The sequence below is a fragment of the Haliaeetus albicilla genome, chromosome 3 (assembly GCF_947461875.1).
Source record: "Haliaeetus albicilla chromosome 3, bHalAlb1.1, whole genome shotgun sequence".
NCBI lineage: Eukaryota > Metazoa > Chordata > Aves > Accipitriformes > Accipitridae > Haliaeetus > Haliaeetus albicilla.
In genome coordinates, this window is record NC_091485.1 from 39,470,888 (window position 1) to 39,496,279 (window position 25,392).

General features: G+C 37.9%; 1 protein-coding gene across 3 annotated transcripts; it reads right to left on the bottom strand.

Annotated features, from left to right (window-relative positions):
* Nucleotides 1-323: 323 nt before the first annotated feature.
* Nucleotides 324-25,066, bottom strand: MYBL1 (MYB proto-oncogene like 1). Of its 3 annotated transcripts, none has more exons than XM_069779459.1 (16): nucleotides 24,598-25,066; nucleotides 20,647-20,749; nucleotides 20,451-20,522; nucleotides 17,335-17,427; nucleotides 16,079-16,299; nucleotides 14,121-14,304; nucleotides 13,821-13,895; nucleotides 12,192-12,293; nucleotides 10,718-10,951; nucleotides 10,040-10,408; nucleotides 9,427-9,569; nucleotides 8,904-9,018; nucleotides 7,110-7,226; nucleotides 6,922-7,026; nucleotides 4,773-4,952; nucleotides 324-2,973 (listed from the first exon to the last, which is right to left on the bottom strand). In XM_069779459.1, exons 1-16 carry the CDS (start codon nucleotides 24,615-24,617, stop codon nucleotides 2,845-2,847), a joined length of 2,262 nt encoding a protein of 753 aa, XP_069635560.1. In that variant the 5' UTR covers nucleotides 24,618-25,066; the 3' UTR covers nucleotides 324-2,844. The 3 variants fall into 3 exon arrangements, with proteins under 3 accessions (XP_069635560.1, XP_069635559.1, XP_069635561.1); XM_069779458.1 differs by having other exon boundaries at nucleotides 12,192-12,296; XM_069779460.1 differs by lacking the exon at nucleotides 4,773-4,952 and having other exon boundaries at nucleotides 12,192-12,296; nucleotides 24,598-25,065.
* Between the last annotated feature and the right edge of the window lie 326 nt (nucleotides 25,067-25,392).

Below are 25,392 nucleotides of genomic sequence, written 5' to 3' on the forward strand. Positions count from 1 at the left end.
CAGGAAGATATGTAAACAAACTTTACACTAGCAGCCTCTTCATCCCTCAAATTGTCTCCTATACATAAATATTTGTGTTAAAGTTTTGAGAGACAAATACAAACTGTTAACCAAATACATATAGGCTTACAAGTAGGTTGGGTTGAAGCATGTATTGTCAATGGACTCCATCCTGCAGTGTAACCCACTGATTCCCATGATTGCTGTTTGTCTCTGCCCAGTCCAGAAAAGGTAGGTTTCTTGCCGTTTCACATGCACACATACATACATGTTGCTTTAACGAGCACCGAGTTTTTAAGTTCTCAAATAAAAGGCACTTACAGTAACCTGGTACATAGATGCTTTATTTCTGACATTAATATGGTCTGTATTGTATGTGAGATTCTCTTACATAAAAGAAAAGTTTGTAGTACAACAAAAACTAAGATAAACAAGGCATCTGTTGCACATTATGTCAAACCTTAAAACAAAAATATGGAGTAATATGTATTTAGGTTTCATGCAAGTTTGGCTGCTGCATGTACAATCTACTTATAAACTGAAAGAAATGCAAATGCACACAACATTCAAAAAGTAATAAAAGATGCCTGACATATGAAAGATTAAAACCTTCCTGCTAAAGCAACAAAGTGGGAGTTAACTAAACGATCCAACCAATACCAACACAAATTAATACTACTTACCATAAATCTATGCTTAAACTTGGTATAGGCAGTTTTGGTGATACCACTTCTACTGAAATATATCATCCAGATCCTAGATATTCATTCTGTCTTAATGTCTTATTTTATTTTTTGTGAATTAAATGCTGTCTCCAGCGTTAAATGTTGCTGTTAAATCCATTCTGGTAATGCACACCTAAATCTAGTATTGCCAAGAATTCCAATTCCCTCCTCTCAATTTTCATAGGTGAGGAGTAATCCTGGCATGATGGGTATTTTCTGATCCCTTGCTTATACAGGGTTCCCCCCCCTTAAAATTTTGATGTGAATTAAAAACTGCTAAAAATGTTTATGCCTACTACTATCATAGCCAGGCAAATATTTAATATCAAAAAGCTCCTAAAAATAAGGATTGTATAAGCTTTGAGATGTTTAAAAAAGTTTAATAACCCATTACCTTCCTTGTGCCACTCAACATGTTAAAATTCTCCATTAATAAATTATTCTCTACCATCTTTGATATTAAAGTGATAGGAATACTTTCCACACCCTGCATAGTACTGGTTGATCTCATAAAGTTAACTAGAGAACCTGACATCATTTTTGTAATTTTACATACAGTGCATATGATGCTCGCTCTTTCCATCTCTCATAGCAGCAAGCCGATTCTGCCACTATCTGTAGCAGCACACCCGGGAGTGGAGAGGAAGAGTGTTTGAATTATAAATAACTAAAACTACAGTGTACAATTCTATTTACCTGTCAGTATTTGTTGGTAGCACACCATTATAACTTGCTCAAAATTAACTACATAAAAATCTCTACAACGAAAGCAAACCAAACATTCCTTCGAAAACAAACAAAAAAAGAGACATAAAATAAGTGCAAATACCTAAAATAGGCAACTAAAGCAACTGTTGTGACCTGTATACCTTTAAATAAGGACAAAGATTTTTCATAAATAAAAGAATGATCTCTTTGCTCTTCAAACATTTAGTACGTATATAATGGTCAAACTTAAGTGCAGATACAATTGTTTGAGAACCAAGGTGCCAAGTTTCTTTTCTTTTTTTTTTTTTTTAAATATATTTAAAATGCATTAGTTTTTAGTTCCTATGCAGGACAAAGTACTCCTGGGTCACATACAGGACCCCACCATTCCTTTCTAAATATATTTAAACAAGGTACAGGAACAGTTTCTGTATAATACAGGTATACCTTGTAATTATTTTGTAGACCAACATGATTTAAGGGTTATAGTGCAATCTTTATGTAGATGTAACATACAGTATAAATTTGTACACTTCACTGCTGTTAATTCTTCTGCTATTCCATACTTTATACTTGTCCTTTTTTAATTTTAGCTGTTTTAACAGGAAACAACATTGGCTTCTAGACAACCTGCATACATATAAATATCTACATTTAAGCTTTAAAACGAAAATAAATTATAAAAACAGACTCCTTTCCGATTTACAAAATTTTCCCTGTTCCTACATACTGTACAATACATTCAACAATCATCTCATTTTGAGATTTATGAAGAAAATACTGATGCTTTACACTAAACCTAATTCACCCCCCTCTGCCTACTTCTAGTACCATTTGCAAATAAATATATTTAACACTGTAGTTAATTTCATTGTTTTGCAGCATACCAAAAAAATTAGTAGTGCAACTTTCTATCCTTCCTTTATACTCCTTTCCATTGTGTTTCGTTATATACTAGAAAAATGCTACATAAGCAAAAGCACATTCAGTCATGTATGTTGCTCATTTGGAAACCAGTAACAACCTATAAACCTACTCTATATTGAAAATGCACTAACAGAAAAAAAGCAATGCAAGTCAAAGGAATAAATATGAAAAATAGACCTAAAAACTGTATGTTGTCAGTACTGCAATGTATTTTACCATTCTTTATCATATTTTAGGGTGTTACTTTTTTAAATATTTAAGAAATTCATTGCAGAACTGTCTGTACTATCCCTTCGTAGAGAATACGAGAGCTTTGTCTGTTCTTTGTCAGTCAAAAGAAGAAAGGAAGCTTTAAGGTAGCTTTAAGGTTTCCCTTGGCAGACTGTCTCAAAGTAAAGACTTAATTCACAAGTATTGTGCTGGAATAGCCTTCAACATTGTGTCAGTTTCAATGGAAAGAGATGGTTGTCAGTTGCAGTGACCATCACAGTATCAGAGCCCTTGAAGTGCTGTTGGTAGCTGTGTATGTGCTCAGATACCTTCTTGCTTGTTCAGTCATGATAAGCTGGTCTTCTGTTTTTCCGTAAACAACTGCTTCCCATTCACAATTTGACTGCATAAAATAAAATTCAGTTAAAAAGATTCTTTTAACTAACTAAAATACTTGAGCAATTCTCGTACAACCTTTCAGAGTAATAAAAAATTACCAAAGTCTAGCAATACTGTATTTTACTGAGAAGGATTCAGTTCTACAATACAATAACTAAAACCTGTGACAAAGCTCCCTCTCCACCCCTTAACCCAACTCCCCAGCAGTGCATCTGTGTTACGCCTTTAAGTTCTAACACACAAAATGAAAAACACTCTTAAAAAGAGACCAGTTCAACAATTGATACATAAAAGGGAAGTTAATTAAGTCATCTTCTCTTTGGATATCTACCCCTTTAAATGTCCTAAGTTCAACAGGCAGAAAAATACATTATTGACAGTCATCTGGAGACACCAAGGAAGGCAAAATGGTTTGGCAGCTGAAAAAGAATACCGTGAAGGACTTCACTGAACCAAAGCGGCAGCTGTGGAAGAACAGTCAGATGTTTTGGGAATATATTAGAAACGGCAAAGGAATTAGGAATAAAATAATGAATGGAAGAATAATTGAGCCACTAGTCCTGCTTCTTCCATGGAGCAAACCCCACACGTTTACATGACTTATTGAATCTCAGGCTGATTTGTAGCAGCTCTAAATTAGACCTGACACTAGCAGATTGTAGCATAATGAAGAATGCAAGATTCTCTCCCTCCCACACTGAGCTAGAAACCGATCCAAAGGATCAGTTCCACATATAGATGCATAGAGAAAATCAGCCATTTGAGTTTCTCTATAAATTTAGCAGGACTTGATTCATGGAAGGGACACAGGGTTAGAGAGGCCACTAAACTGAGAGGGAATTTCTCAGGGGAAAGAGCAAAAAGAGAAAGATGGTTCAATAAGAATATTTGTGAGTATAGTATGACTAAGCTCCCCTTTTAAGTATTCTTAAGAGCATAGTTCTGGGCCAGATAGATGTATTTGCCTTTGCTGCAATTCACAGCAGTTAATTCTTTTTTTTTTAATATCCCAATTAAATGAGGCTTGTTCTTTCTTCTCATTAGAAAGGATCAGAAGGTAATACCGTTATCTGTGTACTTAAAAACACATGATTGTTAAAGCAATTAAGCGGGGCATAGAAGATCAGGCTCCACGTGCCCTGCTCTTTTTTTTTTTTTTTTAAATTAATACAGAGCTGTAGATATTCTGAGAAGACACAAAAACCTCATACTTTAACTCCCTATGGGGCAAACTGGAACAGGTACCAAGTCAGATCAAAGAGAATCTTTCCCTAAACCTGGTGGTCAAGACAGAGGAAAAACTAGGTTACAGTTTTAACAGTATGGAAAATATACAGATGTATAAGAACAGGCATGTTAGAAGAACAATTACCAAACAGAACCTGTGGATGAACTCTGCTTAACGAATCCCACTGGGCTTGTTATGAAGTAAGCACCTGCCATATTTGAGACACTTAGGTGCTATAGAGGTTTAGTTTGCAACAAGTCAAGTCTTCTTACTGCTAGACTTGGATACCCAAACCTGTTTTGTAGGTCTACCCTTATCCTAATTGTCTTTCCCCACGTTTAAATCCTAGAGGCCACTCAGTGAAACATCAGGGTTGCATTTAAAGAACGCTGCTATGAATAAACACTTTATGGACAAATGACCAACTGGCAAGAAATAAGGATCATGGAAACACTGACTGAAACTAGATGACTAAATTGAACAATTCTAGACATTAGTACAAGACAGAAACAAACAAACAAAAACCTTCTTTGTTAACCTGCTAACAAAACTAGCAGAATTCTTTGCATCCAGACCTGAAGAGCTTTCTCCATTTTGACATTTTTTGAAGCACATGCATTCATTTTCTTCTTAATTACTGAATTTGCTTTGTTTGCTGGATTTGTATCCTGTTTTTCTGATGTCGGGTTACATCTGTTGTCATGTATTTCCAACAATGGTATCATTAATAAAGATGTGGTATATGCATTTTCTGACTATTGACAAAACAGAGGGTAGGGAACAGGAATAACAATTAGTATTTAATAAAAGAAAGTTTTCAACTGCTGTGATCAGAGAAGCCAAAATGTAAACAAAGCAAATACTATCAGAAAGTTCCTAGGAAAGAATCTGAAAAGAAAAAGTAATGAACAGTATATGAAGAACTAGCCTGGTCTATACTGGGATTCGTAGTCAATACTGAGCACAGTAAAACATGTAGCTGCTAGCATGACTTAGGCATTACTGAGTAGACAGTTTCTTTCATATAAAGCCACGCTACAGCTGATTACATTTTGTTAAGAACAAGACTTGATAAAGTGGTAACTACAGAACAGTTTTAAAGAAAAAAGCTTGTAATTCATTTCCAGTACAACTCTTGTGAAAGTAAGCGCAAGGAGACTGCAGTAAAAAAAAATGAAGATCACATCAGTATCAGGGTGAGGAACTGCTTTAAGAACTGAAATAAGCACTGGATTGATCATTCCAGAAGAGTTTTATAAGCTGATAATGTTTATGGAAATAAAAAGAAATTAATCCAGCTTCACTATAGCAAAGCAGAAGAAAGGTATATGGCAACTTTAGAGAGTGAAATTAGATGAGAGTAACAGTGGCGTATGTACTTGTTTACTTACAAAAACACCCCATTAAACTGCGTTAAACTACCTTTACATATTTATTCTAGCTCAGACCTTACTCCTAACTTACCGTCACATGGACACACAATTTCTACTTAAGGATTGGTACATTTTTGATTAAATCAGATACTACCACTGTGTCTCTTGCTAAAAGCAAATGTTCCTGTTGCACCAGCATCCCTCATTAAAACAGAGGAAAAGCAATTTTTTTCCCAGCCTGCTGCCTTTAATATACCACAATATCATAGTGTATCTTGGTTTTAGCTAATAACCTGAACATCAGTGATGCACAATATACCATGTCATAACAAGACGTTACTAAGAGAACACCAGGCATTTTGTTTCTGCTTTGAGCTGCTGCAGCAATGCTGCTCCTCACAAGACGAGATGTTCTTGGGGAAGCTGGGAATTTCCACTAGGTGGCAGAGCACCTAACACCCAGCAGACAGACACCGAGTCTTGGCACAGAGCCTACCAGGCATTTGAGAAGGGAATTTAGAAAACCAGCTACAATAATCAGAAAGGGATATGACTTAAGCACCTGTTCTTTTTAAGGACTTTGGCTCCCTCTTGAATATAGCTTTATACCTGATCAAGAGTCACAGACATTTACTCTTTCAGAATTAAACACATAAATACGTTAATTTAAGAACTAGATTAGAATAAAGTTTTCCTACAAACTATAAGACTAAAGATTAATCTATTCAATCACTCAACTGGAAAAATATTGGGCTACTTTTTAAAGGAATGAGGGAACAAAACAGCCCCATCTCTGAACTTTTGATGTCTTGGTTGTTGAGGCAGAAGTATTCAAATTCCTTCAGGCAGAGGAAGCCCACAAACCTCATCTTCTACGTGCTTGATATTTCTTAAAGTATTTTCCTACTATGTGAAGTGGGAAAAGGAAAAACATGCTGGCTAATATGCAATTAGGCATCTTCAGAATACATCTGCCAGACTGTTAAGCATGCAAAACACAGGGGCAAATGCCATCTTCCTGGTCTCTTAAAGAACTTGATCATGCCATATATGCTAAAGTTTATAGGTAACCAGCATGGAAGCAGCTTTGCTGTAACAGCAAATCTGCAAAGCATCCACATTACTTTACCAATCCTGCTCTGAAGGCCTGCAAGGAAGAATTAATGCATTAGAGACCAATGTTCAAGATTGCTTAAGTACTTAAAGTAGTATTTCAAACTGAAGGTGATTTTCACTTTCTAGATTTATGAATCTAGCCTCAATCCAAACAATTTTAGTTGACAGAATGAAAGATACTCAGTTCTATATTAATATTGATGCCAGTGATGCTTTTCAGTAGTTTAATACTTACCTGTACATCTAAACTATTATCTTCTGTGAAGAGCTGGGCACCAACCTCTTCTTTTTCCCATGGATCTAGGACCAGTGATTTTCTGACTTTCTTAGAAGAGTTGTGCTGCAATAAACATTTTGCAGATAAAAACTGTAAAATATTATTTAAAAGCAGTTATTTCCTATTTGAAATTATTGTAATGTTACCTCCTGCTTGCAGCTTTTATACACAGTGTCATCTTCCTCCTTGAGAAATATATCTGTTCCAGTTTCCTCTTTCAAAACTTCCCTAATGTCTTCCTCCAAGAAGGCAAGTGGTTGTGACTAAGTTAATTAAAATTGGAGGAGAAAATACAGGAAGTCTATTAGTTTCTAGTTTTTACCATATTCTACTTTCAGCTAATGTAGGCCAGAAAAGAGATCTTGCAAAATATAGCAACAGATAAAAAGATTTAAGCTATTGTAGTTAACAACTACAGATCAACATTTCAAGGCTATGCAGATTTTTTAATTCATTTTACTCCACATTATTTCTAGCCAGATAAAACATATACATGCACACAGTGCCTCAAAAAATGCAAGGTAGCATTGAAGACGACATACAAACTACTTGTTTGCATTTATTAGCAATGGTTATCCACTGACAAAAGGGATAAAAATACTTTATATATACACTAAACACATACACATATCTATACATGCATACAAACATACTAAAAAACTGTACTATAAAAGTATGACTTTTCCCAAGTTATTGGGAAAGGAATTTATATCAATCTTAACACAAATCTTTGAATAGGACATTGATAGTCTTAAGTACAGTACAGAATTTCACAGAAGCCATACAGATGGCTCCTTTGTGTACCAACAGGAGAAGAATTCCCTTAAGCCCTCAAAATTTGATTTTGAACAGGAGGTTAATAGTGGACAGAAACAGGAATGCCAAACCACTCCATTTGCATAGTGAGAGACTGTGAATCTATAGGGTAACACAGATGGTGCCAAGCCCTGTGGCAAAGTCTGAGCTACCTTCTGTGTTCGCAGAAAAGAAGTAGTCAATATAAATTGGCTGGAATTTTTTCAAAACTTGAAAAGCATATGTCTACTGAATTCCAAAAGTTATTATGCATTAACATACCTTAGCTAGGCTAGGATGAGAGCAAAAATTTTGGAACAAAAAGTAACATTATCCATAGTAAACCAAAAAAAAGTCTTCTGTGACAGCCAGAAAAATCAGAGGAATCATGAATTGCTATATTAAGATTTTGGTTTTTAGGATGAAGAAAATTGTAGACTTCACTAAACTAAGTCCCTAGGAAGGATAAAACACTCCCAAACATCTTCCCATCAAAAAAATTCTCAGAATACTACCATGCTATGGTAAACATCTACCTTCAGTCCTAGCACTGTAGAAGAACCAAAACCAGAAAACAACTCGGCTCTTACATAGTCCAGAGGATTCAAAGATAATGCAGTTTTTCAAGTCAAATGTGAAAGTTGTTTAAAGTAACAGTCACTCACGTCTACCTGCACCAGTTTGCTCTTACTAGATTATCCAGTTGGAGGACCCATACCCATTTGCTCTCTTCACTTACAATTTTTCTTTTGAAAAACAGAATGTTTCAGTATTAAGATTAAAATCTCAGACAATGATGTTACCACCTCGTAAGAGGTACAGTGTTAGCACTTGTGTAGCAAGGCTACACAAATTTAAAACAACTCACAAAAGCAGAACCAATGCGTTTAAGATTACTATGAATCAAATACCATCCAAAAAGACAATGCCTCCATACTACATTGAAGGATACTAGTCTAACAGGCAAAATCTGAAACATTTTGGATTCACATTCTAGCTGTTCTTTAGGATAATACGGAATGTCAATGAAGAAACAGCATTGTTAGAAAATGCTTTCTAAGATCATGCTGTGACTTACAATATCTCAAAAACAAGAGGGCATTTAGTCTTTAACAAAGAAGAAAATAAACAATGTCATCACATACCGTAAGTTTGAGGGGACCATACTTTTTTTCCTGAGCAGCCAAAGCATTTTTAAAAGGAGTTGGCGTCCTTGGTGTTGAACCCAAAAGAGATCTTCTAATTGTGGGAGTTCTAAAACTATTCAAGCATAGAAAAGTGTTCATACATGCATTTTAATGTTTTACTTTTTCAACAGTAATGTAATAAAATGAATCTAAGAAACATTTTTAAATACCTTAATTTACACAATGGATATCACCACCATGAATCTGTAAGTATTAAGATCACCACAGCATTACCCCAGGTATATTAAACTTTAATTGGATTTTGTTCAGTATTTTTAAAAAGGAAAAATTTTAACTGAGTACAAGACAATTTATGTTAAGTTAAAAACAGGAAGCCAGTTTGTTTGTACATAAGTATTTAAGTGTTAGGGGTTTTAAAACTCATTGACAGTATGCGTACAGGTAAACTAATTTCTCAGTGTTTAGGAAAACTTGTTTTTATTTGAGCAACACCACCAGATGTTTAATGTAATAATCCTACCCCACATTTTCCTTTTGATCTTTTGGTGTCATTTCCTTGTGTAGAGGAGTCGTAATAAGAACTTTCTGCCCACAGATTGGAGTGGATGTAAATGCGGGATTTTCAAGGTTAAATTGTTCATTTCCAGAGCAAGTGTTGAAAAACTAAGCATAAGAGAGAAAAAAGCCTAAGCAACTTTAAAGGACAAAACTTCACCACTGTACTGAGCAGTAAAAAAAAAATTATATGTATATATCTGAAGGGCTTTTACTGACAAACCCCAATAAACTATCCTTGACTTAAACTCCAAGATATTTGCGATATTTATTGCTGAAACCTTGATTTTCTCCTTAAAATCCCTGCTGCTTAATTAGGTCTCTATCAACAATTATTTGCATGAGAAAGTGTAAACTGAGATATGAGTCGCTGCCCACCCCCCAGTTAGACTTCAAAACAGAGGAAATATATTAAAAAGAAATTGTCAAATAACCTATCTATCTACACTTATGCAGATGTTTTAAGAAGTTTTTGGACATATTTGTTTAGGCTACAATGTATGACTAGGGAAAAAAGTACTTGTAATTTATAATCCACCCACTGCAATCTGTTTAGCTATATTTAAAAAGAAACTCACCTGTGATGGAGAAAATGGTAGTGTTTTCACTGGTGTATGCTTTAGTGCAACATTGACGGCATCATTACACAAGCCATCATTCAGTTCATTAACTGGTGATTGCCCAACACGCAATCTCTTCTTCTTTCTTAGGATAGTAGGTGGAGTGCTGAATTTTGTTACATTTGGGGTTGTTGGAAAAACTGCTTCTTCCTCGCCACTGACGCTACCGTGTTTTTTGCCATCAAGCACAACGCTGACATTATACTGGCACTCAGTAGCCCCTTCATTGTGTTGAATCCGCATTAGTTTTACTGGAGCTGGCTTGACAGGAGATGCAACAGCCTCTGAAAGCTCAAAACTGGTGATATCACTCCACGCTACAGGATCCTATGAGGCAAGATGCAAAACACTCAAACACTAGCAGGCTAATCCAAAATTATTTCACAACATTCAAGCTAATCTAGCAGCTCTCTACCTCCAGAAGCCATATACTGAATTATTCTCCCTGTATCTTTCACACAATCCTGAAACACTGAATATTTTAAAACACAATTCTTTTAAAACAGGCAATAAAACAAATCACTCAACATGGGTGAAACTACAGACAACTGCAGAATAAGGTAATTTTAAGAGTACACATATTGTGTAAGTTGATGTTCCTAAATAAACATTTTTTTAGAATAAATACAGACTTACAGATTCGATAAGCTCTAGCGTCTCTGCAAATTCTGGAATGGTTTGTAGAGATGATAACATTGTATTTGCTTCCACAGCCAAATACTTAGGTGGTGAATTCTGTTGAACAGATGTGCCATGGGTCTCATCCATGCTGTAAAAGTCACTTGTTTGCTCCCCAAAGCTATTTAGTGTATTAGACACACAATCTTCCGTGACAAAACTTCCAGACCAACAAGGTAGATTTCCAGCTTGCTAAAAAGTATGAAGAAACATGTTAATCTTATTCAGCTTAGAAGTTGAAGAGTCAATTATGTGACCGCAGGGAAGAAAAAAAAAAAATAGTATGTGGAAAGACTAAGCATGGCTACTAATTTTTGCTTTTTCAAACACTAATTATCTGTTTGCATTAATGAAGTTAGTCTTCTCCTTACATTAACATTCTCAAATTGTGTAAGATTTTTATCTTATCTCTCATTCATATCTTATACATGCTTGTAACTTAGGTAATTATGAGTTGTATTGGAAGCCATCTCTGATGCAAGTTTCCTGTGTTCCTGAACATCAGTATATTATGAAGTCATCTTCACTACAGAACACAGGTACATTTTAAGATTAGAAACCATTTCTAGAATGAAACACTTCTTGATTGATCTGATTATTATTTTTTTTAACACAGATTCTGCATTCATAGTTTACTTAACTTCTAAATGCTTATCCCATTTTAGTACACTGCTTAGTACTCAAGAATTAGATTTTAATTTTCACTGGAAATCTAAAAGCAAAGCAGATTCCACTAGACAAGCCGAACATTGCACCATTTCAAGAGAATGCCATGAATAGCTCCACCACATAAAACTGGAAGTTCACCTGTAATCTAAATTAGTGATCAATATGCTTGGGTTGATTAGGTGTCTGATATTGTTCACAGCCCTCTGTCCCTGAGGAAATAAGTGATTGTCATCTGCAAGTTTCCTAAATTCCAGTAAAGTACATGTAAGTTTGTACTGTACAAAATTTACATATTGTTTGTCATGTCCAAATGTGGATATCAAGTACTGCAAGCACACACACAAAAGTTTGATAAAAATATAATCTACAGGATGTTTTGAAATCAGATAGGGCAAAACCTACGTATTTTTCACCTTTCTCTGTTGAACAGATGATTGACATTGCTGATCTATAAAACCGAATGGTGGCAATATCAACAAATGTGCTACCTCTTGAAGAGGATTAAAAACCTGGGTCTTAGGAACAACTGCCAAATTGCAGGTCATATTTCTGCTGTTTTCACAGTTTGGAATACTGCACTAAAAATAATTTGCCTCTATTCTAATATATAGACTTTGTTTTACAACCCAGCAGCCATAGGTTTGATTTTCAGAAGGTCGGGTGAAAAAACACCACAAAAAAAACCAAACATCCATTACTGAATTGCTGAGGATTAATCTCACTAAAGCATATTCAAATATTTACAGAAATTTACAGTCCTTACAGAAGACACTCGTTTTCTTCTGATTTCACTCTCTGCTGACATAAGTAGCAATTCAAGTTCCTTTATTTTCTTTTCTTTATCAGGATCATCATCAATAAATGACTGCTGAAAAATTTAAGAAAGAAGCCATTACTATTTTCCACCTCCATCACCCCTCCACAGTAAAGATTCTACATTATAACACAGCTAGATTTTAAATAGAAATCCACACACAGCGGGAACAGAGCTGTTCAAGCTGTATCATATTTTGTAATACAGTAGTCACTCAAGTAAAACAACTCTCGCAATTACCAGGAGATGGATCTGATGTTAAAGTGGTATGCAAGCTAATATTTTAACAGGTTTCTAATATGGCCTGTAAATGCTCAGTGCGCTATAGCACTTTTTAACCAAAAGTCACTCAGTTCTATATTTAATAGAAGCAACAGTGTTGGCAGCTTGGTAGATGTGTTTGTGTTTTCATGTGCTTTCTAGAATTTTGAGTTATTTATCCTCACTAACAGTGCAAGAAAGTGTTTCAAATCAGCATTTGCTGACAGAGTGTCTACACAAGCAATCCTACCACTGCTATCAGAAAAGAAAATTAACTGATTGGTTTTGGTTGGTTGGTTCATTTTTTAACCTCCCTAAAACTTGCTATTATTGCTATAAATACAGGTAAGTGAGGATATATACCATGAGTTTCCAAACTAGTTATACTCCCCAGTTTAGGGAGGACATCAAGGAACAGAAAATATCTTATACTTTTCTGTATAGGGCAATCCAGAGTGTCAAAGGCCATATGAGGCTTTGTTATGATTTGCATTCTTATACTGAGATGAGGGAAGAAAATGCAACAGGAAACAGATGACCTGTGCAGGGAAATTTAAGGTTAGGTACAGAGTTCTGCAGAATGCCTCTAACACATCTAGGACAAACAAAATACTTATTATTCCCTGTGTTAAAATAATTCTTTTTACTAATTTCAAATTCACAAAAATTCTTCCAGGAAGTCACATTACAAACCAAGATCTACATTCAGACTGCAGCACATAAGGAATTTCAGATATATTCTAAGTGAGCCCAAAGGAACAAAAGGAAATAAATATATCCAAATTTTTTTTGTTGCTTTAAAGCTTCTCAATACTTAGCATTTAGAATGCTGCAAAAGAGCATCTTCAACTGATTGACAAAAGTTTATCAGTCAGAAAAAACTAAAACCTATTGAAAACAAAAAAGCACAGCCATAAGCATAAGTCACAGTAAGTGATTTGAACTGAGTCTTTCAGATAGGGTTATATTTATTACATATATAAGTAGTAAAATCTTGTCTTTAAATCTCTCAGAAGCTAGGTAATACTAACAGGTCATAATTTTAACCTAAAGATTCAACCAGTGGACTATGTTTTAAGCCATACTTCTGTCAGAAATAAGCACAACTGTTGTGTTTCTGGGATGTGTAAAGACAGCTCATTTTTCCTACCTAGAACTACCAATTGAGTTAGTAAGCTTACTTAGAGAGAAACACATAAATTTAGGTGAATGATAAAGACCTAATGACATTTTAAAATTACAAGTTTTTAAACTCTTAATTTTACAGCATAATACACAGTACATTCTCTTAATTTACAATGCCTGTTAACAATTTACCTGAACTAAGTCGGAAGAAGCTGAAGCATGTTCTAGACAGCTGCCTTCTGGTGAGGCATACTGGTATGCTGGAATCTAAAAAGACATAAATCATTTTACAAACGCTAAAGAAAAGGAGGCTATAAAATTATCTCTACTTTATTGTACATAAACAATTTATTATGGTTTACAAATCCTAAATTACCATAGTATCACAAAAATACTCAACAGATCTTCATTCTTTCCAACTTGTTTCTCATTCCAAACCCAATAAATTATTTGAAACTGGGAAATACTAATTATTCTGGATTTTGAACTTACATGTGTCTGAACAGGTATATAAAATTGATTCTGAGTGTGCAAGTGTTCCATAGTCAGACAAGGTTGGGGCTGAAGTTTAGATGAACTAGCTCTTTCAGACTTTATACCATCTTGTAAATATCCTTCCTGTTCCACCTTTCTTCGCATTGTTGAATTCCAGTGATTTTTAATTGAATTATCAGTCCTAAAATGAAAGTGTACAACAGTGACTGGTTTCCACATCTCAAAGTTTAATATATGGCATAATTATACAGGGTTTGTACAGTAGGTTAATCTGAAGCCACAAATCCAGAAAGATCCAGCAGCTTGGACTGAAAGTTCTATTATCAGTGGGGTTTTGGCATAATTACTAGAAAGCTACCCTTTTCAAAACTTCCTTCTACTAAACTTCAAGTCTGCATGAAATTAAAAGTAGCAAAAGAGAAAGCCTTGGTTCTGGCTATTTTCATTGTGGGCAAGAACCTTTTTTCTTGGATACTTGGAACAACGATGTGTTCTCCGTCACTGCATTATTTACCTTCTGCTACAAATTTGCAGAACACAAAGCTAAGGCTACACAGCACCCTGCTGTCCCACAGCATAATAAGGGCACTGTGGCTAGTGTTTGCCACTGGAAGATACATCTAAAAAAAACAACAGCCTGCATTCCCAGCTCTGAGTTTTATGTGCAGCTTTGTGGAAGAACCTTCCACTACCTCTTGGTGTCCTTGATCTTGTATGGGGAAAGCAGGCATGGCAGAAGACCAGTACCCACTGTCACTCCCCTTGGAAATAAAATGCCTTTGACAAGCAGGCCGAAACCACTTTTAACACTAGACAAGCATTAAGGCAAGAGTAGAGTATGAATGCATTACAGTCTAAAATACTAGCCTTAGAGAGGGGTACACAGAAATAAAAATTGCTTTAAGGCCCATTCTTCATTTAAGCTCAATTCCAAGAAGTATTCCTCTTTTTCATCCCCACTAGTGTTAAACTCTTTACAAATCTTCTAGGTCTAGGATCCAATCTTTAGCTAAGTGTCCCATCTTGAATTTACTTTCAACAAGTAAGTTAGTGAATTAGGAATGCGTCTGTCCTTGCAAACTCATCTTCCCCCTCTGAAATTCTATTAAGATGCAATCCATTCCCTTCCCATTCCTCCAAAGGGCTTCCTGTGATTTATGGATTGTGTACTTAATCAAAATGTCAAATTTTTAAACACACATCTCTAAGGACTCATTCTCCCAACATAACAAGTGCTGACATTCCTTAGACACAGCTAAACAGTCACCTCCTGAACACAAACAATGAATTCAGAGAGGGACAGCTTAACACTGAATTTCAGTTATCAGTACAAGGTAAAAAATTTCTTAACCTTTTCATACACTAAGATTTTGTTTTCCACAAGCATATAAGTTGGCAATCACACTTGAAACAAAGATAAGGAGAACAATGCATACAATTCATTCTTAGCTTAGAGAATACATGGTGACCAACTAGCTTTGCAATGCATGACTCCTAAGCCAGGACTTTTGAAGGTTACCAAGATGCTCTTTTTCGAGTGTCCTGTTTAAGAAGCAGTGTTCCACAAAAATAAATTAAAAAAAGGATTTTTGATCTTAAACCAAAAAGAAAGTCACCCCCAAATGCATATTTGATTATCAAGTCATAGGATGTTAAAGCATACTTCCACTATTACTTGCAGTTACTCTTCAGCTCTACTACAGTTTTTTTCTAAGTGATCAGGATTTTTAAAGGAACCTGCAGAGTATTAAAGGTCTTTTTATTGGGTTTATGGCTTTTAAAGAATACATAATCAAATGCAAAAGATCTTAAAAAATTTCATGATCTATCAAGATAAAGATGTTGTGACGTAAGTTTCAACAGATGCTCTCTGATTAACAAATTACATTGGAAAGAGTTGTGCCATAACAGCTTTCCATATTCTAATATTTAACACAAATAGAGTTGAAAAGCACCTTCCAGGAAGAAGTTTTGCTATTTCAGCCCATCGGTTTCCCAAACGCTTGTGAGCTTCATAGATTATTCTGTCCTCCTCTTCTGTCCACGAAGACTTTTTTACTTCAGGATTGAGATGGTTATGCCATCTCTCTCTGCACTGCTTGCCTATTCTTCCTTTCAGGTGTTTTGCAATTAGAGACCAGCGCTTCGGACCATACTTCTGAACTAATTCAATAACCTGGAACACAGATGAAAGCATGTTATAATTCCAAAACCTAATTTTCCTAATCAGACTGAGAAGACCGATAAACTGCCATTTTAGAATAGGATTGTAATAGTCAACTTGATAAGATACTAGGCCTAAGGAGGCAGACAGTGACTTGGGGTTTTCAAAATTATTTTTCAAGAAATCAAAAAATTGCTTATTAACTCTAAAGTCACTGTGTTTAGAAGTATATATTGATGAAAACTTTCATTTGGATTTTTCCTTTCTGTCACTCATTGCATAAGCTGACATTAGGAAAGACCAAAAAAAGAAGCTGGTAAAGATGCTTGGTTTGACTTTTTTCAACAACATGAGTATAAGGGAAAACCCCACACCTCTACTCCCAACCTCCATCCCATTTCTATGTGTTTTTATACATTAGAAGTTTTTTCTTAAATGACTAATGAGAACCACAAAAAAAAAATAGATTAGGAAGACCACATTCACAAGTTGACAAATACTAGTTTTAAACATCTTAAACCAGTTTGATTTGAAATACTGTATGTGAAAGCTGTTATGTGCACCTCACCTCCCTACAGGGCAGCCCAGGTTTTGCAGGCAAAAAGCTGCAGTGTCGATTAACAGAGATGGGGAAAAGGAGTCTAAAACACCATTGCTAGCTTCTTTAACAGTAGAGTATGAAAGAATTTCCCTTATCCCCAACCCCTTTATGTCTGGTGGGTTTGAGGAACAACAGATGTAAATGAGACCTTTGATCTTTAGTGCTGTAAAGAGATCTCCTCTACTTGGTAAGCTAGAGTAGTTCAGCTAGCAATCTGAGCAAAGGGAAATGAAATGCTGGAGCAGACCAGACATTCCATCCACTTAAGAGCAGTTGCGTATTTTTTTTCTTCTCACACAGCATATTGTAATGTAATTATCTATGTCACAAGATGCATCAGACATCATCTTTTTGGGTATGAAACCTCAGAAAAAGTACACATTCTTAGCAGTCATATGCCATTTTTATTACAGTAAAAGAGTACAGTATCAATTCGTTTTTATTACCCTCTGATCTTCTTCTTTAGTCCAGGGACCTTTAATCAATTCTGGGTTTAGTACCTTCTGCCATCGATGCTGGCACTGAAAATCTGAACGATTCTGAAATAGTTTTAGAAGACCGGTGTAGCTGTTAAACTCTTGAATACATAAAACTGTAAATATTAGCTAGCCAGAATTATTAGCTTATTCAAATTAAAAGACTCATTCAGACCTTTGTTCTAAGTACAATAGTTAAATTCTCCCTTATTATTTCCTCTTCCATTTGCTTATAAAAACTCTTCTCCAAAAAAACCAGCCTTGCACAAAGCTCTAATTACTTCAGTGTTCTTGATAATCCAATTCAGAACTTATTCTTCTTTAAAGAAAAACTTAGAATTATTTTTGTCCTCATTACTGCACACCTTCTCTGAACTCTTTAATTGACATGCTTTTGATATTACCTATAACGTATATAGGGAAAGAAATTTTTAAAGGGAATACTTTTTCTTTTAAATAAAAGAATAAACCTTTTTCTAAGTCTCAAATGAATATATTCTCAGCTCTTTACTAGTGTGTTAAGGAAAACAGATTTATATCAAGTTTAGCTAACACATACTAATTAAACAACATTGCTTTTTCTGCTCAGGACAGATGGTGCTTTTCTGTAGCTTTACTAAAGATCTTTTGAAATATTGTTCCCAGTTATGAAAGAGAGGTAAGCTTTCACTTAGCCTCCTAAAAGCTGTCTTTAGGAAGGTTTGGGACTCTCAGGGTAGTTGGTCCAATCTTTAGAAATATGCAGATAAGAGCCTGCCCCAGCACAACATACTAGTACGCCTTTTATAACACTGGGAGATGACAATTTACTCTCTTTGGTGCAAGCTGCTGGATAGCAAGTACCAATTTCAAGGTTTTGCTGGACTTGTCTACCAAATAAAGGCATAATCATGCTAAGATGAAGTTAAACAAGAAGCAGTCTGCAAGACCAGAAAACACACCCGAAACACTGTTACATCTAAAATTACATTGATCACAGTACCTTCAAGTTAATCGCAAATAAACATTGTATGACTAAAAGCACACTAGGGTTTGTTACAAAACATTACCATTTCCTGGTGGAGACAAGCTGTAAAAGACAGACTCAATACAGGATAGATGTTCCCACTTTCGATGAAAGAAAAATTTTGAAATTGTGGCCTTTTAGCGTTTTTACCTTCCAGACATTTCTGAAATCATGACATATTTGGAGGAGAAGAGCAAAACAAATGATGGAATGAAACAATAAAATTGTTTCAGGTCTGCCTTAGCCACAGTAAATTGAAAGAGAATACAAGCTGCATTCCCTCTCTTGAGGGTCACCTTTAAGCCATCGTCACTTTTTTGGGCGGAACAGAGGGAGGTTTACTTGTACACAGCCCAATAGTGAAATGGGGTTCTGAAAACACAGCAGTTTGAGTGCCTTTACATGCTAGTAACTCAAGATACTGGTTTTCCTAGTAAAAGACCATCAGTAACAAGGCAAGAGCTAATTTTGCCAGCCTCTATTATTTGGCTTTGTAATTCGAACACTGCAACAGGTTGCCCAGAGAGGCTGTGGAGTCCCCACCCATGAAGATACTCAAAACCCAACTGGACACTGTCCTGGGCAGCCTGCTACAGCTGACCTTGCTTGAGCAGGGGGCTCAGACTAGATGATCTTGAGAAGTTCCTTCCAACATTAGCAATTCTGCAATGGGCAACCTGATCCTCCATGCATGTTTCCCATGATAGCTGGGGAGCCTTTTTTCAGCCTCACTTGGGCGCAGCTGAACAATAGCCTTCTGTCTCCAGAAACATTTGTTTTCAGCTGGAGAACTTTTTATTAAATTAAACTGTTAGATCTGTTAAATGCAACTCCATACTATACCTGCAGATAAGTATCACCAAATATTATATTTTTAAACAGTTTAATATAAAAGCTTTTTGATATTATCTCTTTTTCTCTGCCATTCGCTCATTTCACTGCTTTTTGGAAGGGGATAATGTACATGCAAGGAATAGTGATTTGCTTATGCAATCCTTAAATTTAGAAGCTTTGAGTTTGTTCCCTGATATCTATACCTTGCCACCTAGAAAAAAAAATCAGAAGCATCACAGTTGCACAAATATGATGAGAACAATGAAAAGTTACAGTTGTTGAGCATTTAGAATTCAAGTCTATTTTTACCTAGTTAGACAGGAATTTCATACAACCATATCATCCCACTCAATATCATAAGAACCACAAAGGCAGGGGCGGGGAGGTGTAATTTTTTTTATTTATAACATTTGAATATTCAATACCACTTCCAGGTAGTGATTTCAGCCTTAGATTCTAGCCATGTTTTTACAGTAAGCATTTTATAACATTTAATCAGAAAAGAAACAAACATCATCTATTCTAGTTGTAGGTATTTTCTACCAGTGCAGCTCATACAGCTAAGGTGTCATTTAATGTTTGAGCCAAGATCTCTTTTACTCATTCCACCTGACTATTGGAACAGAACAAGAAATTTTAAGAGTCAGTAGGAAACTTCCAAGAAACCCGCTAAGGTTCCTTTTGTAGCAACCAAAGATATCATTGGGTGGAAAGATTTACGTATGTTAGGGAAGCAGACATCACTGTAAAAAAAACAAAACAAACAAACAAAAAACCCCAACAAACACCAAATGAAAACAAAACAAACAAACAAAAAAACCAAAAACCACCCCACTCCCCTTTTCCTAAGGTATTCAAGAAAATGATCCTGCTCCTTTCAAGCAGTCTTTCAGATGCAACCCACTCCCCTAACTGCTTCAGAAGCAACCTGTGAACCGTAGATGTAACCACCACAAGTGATGCAAACAATAGGAAGCCAGAATACATTCCAGAATGAAAACAAATAGCAAGTGTAGACAGACAGAAGACATAAATTATTTTCAATCATTTCAAAACATCACTTGAGACCCAGCCTGAGCTGATAAGGTTCTCCAAGGCTAGATCTCAAGTCCAATTTACAAGCATCCTTTAAAATATTCTTTACTATTATGTGTTTCTGATTTCTATTTTTCCTTATTTCCAAACTAGATATATGACCAAAGTAAATAAATATTAAAAGGGAACTTAACTGAGAGATTCAACTTACTTGTAGATGACTAGCAATGAAAGCCCAATCATCTGTACCATTTTGTTCCACCAGCTTCTTTAGTCTTTCATCCTGTTAAGACATAACCTCAGCCAATAAATGTTACATCCTATCCCAATACGATACTAAATAATAACATATTTCATGTGCTACCAATATCATATAGGAATGAAACTAAAGCCAAAAAAAGTATTACCTCATCACGTGTCCATTTCACCCTGTTACATATCTTCTTCAAACCTTTTTGCTGTGGTACTTCATAGTCATGATCCACATATTGAAGGTCATCATCTTCCTCACTGCAGAGTACAACAGAAGAGTGAAGAATATAGAAATAGAGTTTAAAATAACTCTGAATAACTTTTTTCCTAACTACTTGTAGCTTTTTTCCAATCTGTACATATTGTTCTAAAATGACATACAGAATTTGCATGAATACAAGATCTGCCTCCAGCTGTAGCCTATATTCACCTTGTCAAAGGAACAGAATTAATTTTAACTCAAGGCCACGTACCAGGATATAGATAGATAATTCATTCCAAGTCAAGACTTAAATTTGAAGCAAAAGCTATTGTTTAAGACCATGTTTTTCTAACACATTTATGAATCTTTATTTTACACAAATGAGCTTATAAAATAAAGTGGTTTGCTAGCCTGCAAAATACATTCACGTTCCACCTCCATAACTCAAACAACACAAGAGTGCCCAATCATTTAGCATCAACTTGAGATTTTAAGTGGGCTCCTACCTCGAATAAAAGCATTGCCTCAATGTTAAAGGAATGAGATACAAATCTTTGAAGACAGAAGTATCCCTGTAAGTTAAGCGTCAGAGGGGAGGAAGCCAGGTAACCTCTGTGACTCCACGTAGATCCCACTCCATCTACTGGAGAAATGCATACTTCACAGCCTTGATAAACAAAGCTTAACAACTAGCACAGGGAAATGTTTCATGGAAAGATCACTTAAACTTTTATGTCAGTGACTCATGTTAGCATAAATTCAAACACATGTGGAAACCTAGGCCTAACAACAAGATGAACAGTTTCTCTGCATTAGTTATAGCAAAGCCACATCCAAATACACAGCTTTAAAAGCAGTTTCCACTGCAATCTTAATTTTTCTCCATTTTATTATTAGTATAAAGCACGATGTAAATATCATAAATTCATGTTCAAAACTAAATTTGTTAGTTCTGCTCAGCCTTGAAAATTACTTCCATTTTTCAACCAAAAGTAAAAAAAAAACCAAACTTTTCCAATAATGGAATTAACCTGTGCTGGCGTCCTAAGAACTTATCAGACGGCAGATCTCTACATTATTTTCCGGAACATGCAATTCACCCACACAGCATGCTGATCAACCATTTTAAGTATATTTGTTATTTCCCATGAAGTGACTATGTTCTCTGTGGCTAACATGAATATATGGTCATTCAAGAAGCACACTACTTACTTGAAAGCATTACTACAGGATAGTATGTACCGAACTCTTGCAGACCAGGTGTATTTAACATTGCTTCTACACCCTACACCACATCTGGATTTGCCCTGCTTCACTTCATGATGCAGTAGAATTAGTAACTCGTAAGCATGCTAAAACTTTGTGGAGCCAGTGAAATACAAAGCAGTAAGTTTGTCTAAAGGCCAGCAGCAAGGTCTTCACAGTATTTACAAAAAAAAAAAAAAAGCTGCAAACACAATGATTGTAAGAGTTTTGCAATAAGTGGCTTAGGACTTAAGAAAATAGGATTTAAACTCACAGGTAACTAAGAGTTTTCTCTTCCCCCTCCCACAGGTTCTCAACAAACTTCAGCAGCATATCTTAGTATTATAAGGAGCATATCTTGGTATTATAATCCTGTTTCATACCAAGCAAGCCATACAGTTTACTTATAACTAAAATTTGGCCTTGTGGTTAAGCCCTTTGTCAAAATGATCTCCTCACCCACTGCACAGCAAACCAGTTCAAGAACAGTCATCAGTTACATGAAAAGTAGTGGGGTTTTTAAAAAAGAGGAAGGGCTCCATATACATGGCAGCAATACTGACGAGAGCACTGGTACTGGATAACACAGGGTCCCCGCTGGCAGCAGCGGTTAAGAGCCCTGCACCTGGAGTTCTCCAGCAGCACACGTGTCCCACAGCCAAACCGGCACAGCTGCCTGGCCGCCTCCGTGCGCTTCACGGGTGCAAAGGCCAGCCGAGTGGGCACTAACCTCTCTTGCACCTTGATTCCACATGAATAGCTGTTTAGTTTTCAGTCTTGTTTAGACTAGTACACTAGTAGATTATAAATTAAATATACATCAATGGTTGGGACTACTAACTTAAGTTCGATTAAAAAGAAAAGATTTTCAAACACATTGGGCTGTTATAGTTCATCTGACAATTCTTTTGCAGTTATGAAACTGTGCCAAAATACTGCATGAAAGTGGAATGCAGCCACCAAATTTCATCAAATAACAAATCTGGAACAATGAAGTATTTCATGAGTTCTGTGCTGTCTTTGCAGCTCTGAGTTGAGAACCATTAAAGGAAAAAATTAAGCTTCCGAATGCAAAAACCGAGAGCAGTTCAATAAAATTAAAAACTTAATTCCATTTGGTGCAAAACAGTTATGCTTTCTCCTTACTCTACACCTAGGTTAACAATCTTGAAATCACCTTTATGTAAACTCCTACCTACAATGATTTAATTTTGGAGATATCATCATCACATACTGACGCAGTATTCCTCTAAGGCTACCGATCTCTAACCAAACATTCCTCTGCTATCCACAACCAATTGTATTTTTCAGTTATGACATCAAAGCAGTCCATAGCCATCGGAGATAATACAAGCTAAAGCTTTGCAAAGATGCAACCATTGTTTGCAATACCACAGATGAAAGTCTCTTAAACTACTAAATGCAGATTAGCAGTAACAAGAAACATTCTCTGAGCTGATTCTTGCAGACAGCTAAGTATAGACAGCTCCAGCAGTTAGCCTCTGCCGGCAAAGCCCCTTAATGAATCTTTGTTCCTTACACAACTAGAAACCCAAAGCACTGCTTTCTTGTTTTAGTTGCAGTTTTGCAGAAAAATAATATTAATTTCTGAATGCTTTTCATGTCAGAGGAAAATGCAGAACCAGTTTTAATATCTGTAGCTTTGAAACCACCCCCAATTCCATGAGAAGCATGCAGTCATGGTAAGCCCCAGATGCCACAGGTAACTCATGCATTAGTATTACTCACTGAGCATTCTTTCCTCATTCCTTTTACGTTTCTTTCATCACTTTTCAGAAACCGATTTTCTATTTAGGACAAGAATACCTATAGCAATAAAACAGTTCTCCAGGACCCACCTTCTGAATACAAAGTAAAGACACACCCATTTTCATATCAATAAAACAAAAGATGTATCAAAACCATCTGGGGCTGCTGCTGAAGCTCTCGAGGAAAACATTCTCTCTCAGGAATATTTCAGGCTAGACTGCAACACGCTCAATCAAAGAACATGCCAAATCAGAGAAAGCAGGTGCACTTAAGACACTGGAAAAGTCAGCAAGCCTGAACATTAACTTTAACCGAACAACCCCAAACCCTCCATCGAGGCTGTGGCAAAGCCACTCGGGAGGAGAAAAGCAAGAAGTATCGCTGCAGCATAAGGAAAGTAACCAGCAGGAAAAGCTACTGCGGAGACAACCTAGTCGTTGCTGACAGGCTCAGTGACCACAGAAAAGAAAAGCTAGGTAAGCTTCAACAAAGACGGTCTGAGCGAAAGCACAGAAGCGAGAGCAGGCTCGAAGCGAGAGGCGAGATTTATACCCGAGAGCTGCTGCTCGTAAGCCGGAGGGAAGGCAGGTACCTGTGCGGGTGCCGGGCGAGGGAGGAATCGGAGAGCGGCAGGGAGGCAGGGAGGGAGGTGGGCCTTGACACCCGAGGCCCGGGAGGTGGAAGGAGCCCGAGAGCAGCGCCAGCACAGCTCGGCGGGGGGGGGTGAGGGGCGGGCCGGGCCGGCGGCGGCACCTGGCAGGGATCCCGGGGCGCGGGGGGGTACCTGGGCGCGGGGCGGCGGGGTGGAAGGCAGCGGCCGCCCGGGAGGGGGCGGAGGGGGGGGCTGAAGGCGCAGCGATCCCCGGGCCGGGCCCGGATCCACACTCACCTGCGCGGTCTCTTCGCCATCCTCGGGGCGCACCATAGGGGGGGCCGCCACGGCAGCGGGGCGCAGCGCGAAGCCCCCGAGCCCCCGCCCGGGCTTCTTCTCTCACAGCCGGGCAGCGCGACAGGGCGGGCGGGGGACGGAGAAGGGCACTGGCGGCTCAGGAAGGCTGGAGGCGGGCAGGGCTCCTCGGACGGCCCCCTCCTCCCCGCGGAGCTTCGCGGTATCCACAGCGCCCCGGCGGCCGCCCTCAGCCCCGGCCCGGCCCGGCCCCCGGCGCGTCAGACATGGCCCGGCCTGGCCCCTGCCCGCAAGGACGGAGCGCGCAGCGGCCCCTTTCTCGCCCGGCTGTGCCTCCCCCACTCCTGTCAGAGCCGCCGCGGGCTCCGGCGGCGCCTTTCCGCCCCGGGCTGCTGCGCTGCGCTGCCCTGCCCTGCCGTCCCCTGTCCCGTCCTGTCCTGCCCCGCACGGCCCCCCCCCCGTCCCCCGCTGCCGGCCGGCCCCCGCCGCCCGGGCTGCGCCGCCACCGCCGCGCTCGCGGCGGGCTTGGTCCGTGCCGCCGAATCTCGCGCCCAGCCTCCTTCCAGAGCCACCGTTTGAATCTGCGCAGGCGGACTGCCGCCCCATTGGCCGCCGCCGCCGCACGCGACCCGGGCGGGGGGCGGGGCCTCGCGCCAGCCGCGGGTGGGGAGGGGGGCGGGCGGCGGGGCATGACGGGGGAGCGAGTTTTCCCGGCTGGCGGGGGGGTGGGGGGAAGGGAGGGGAGGGGACCCCGGCTCCCCGCCACCCCCTCCTCCC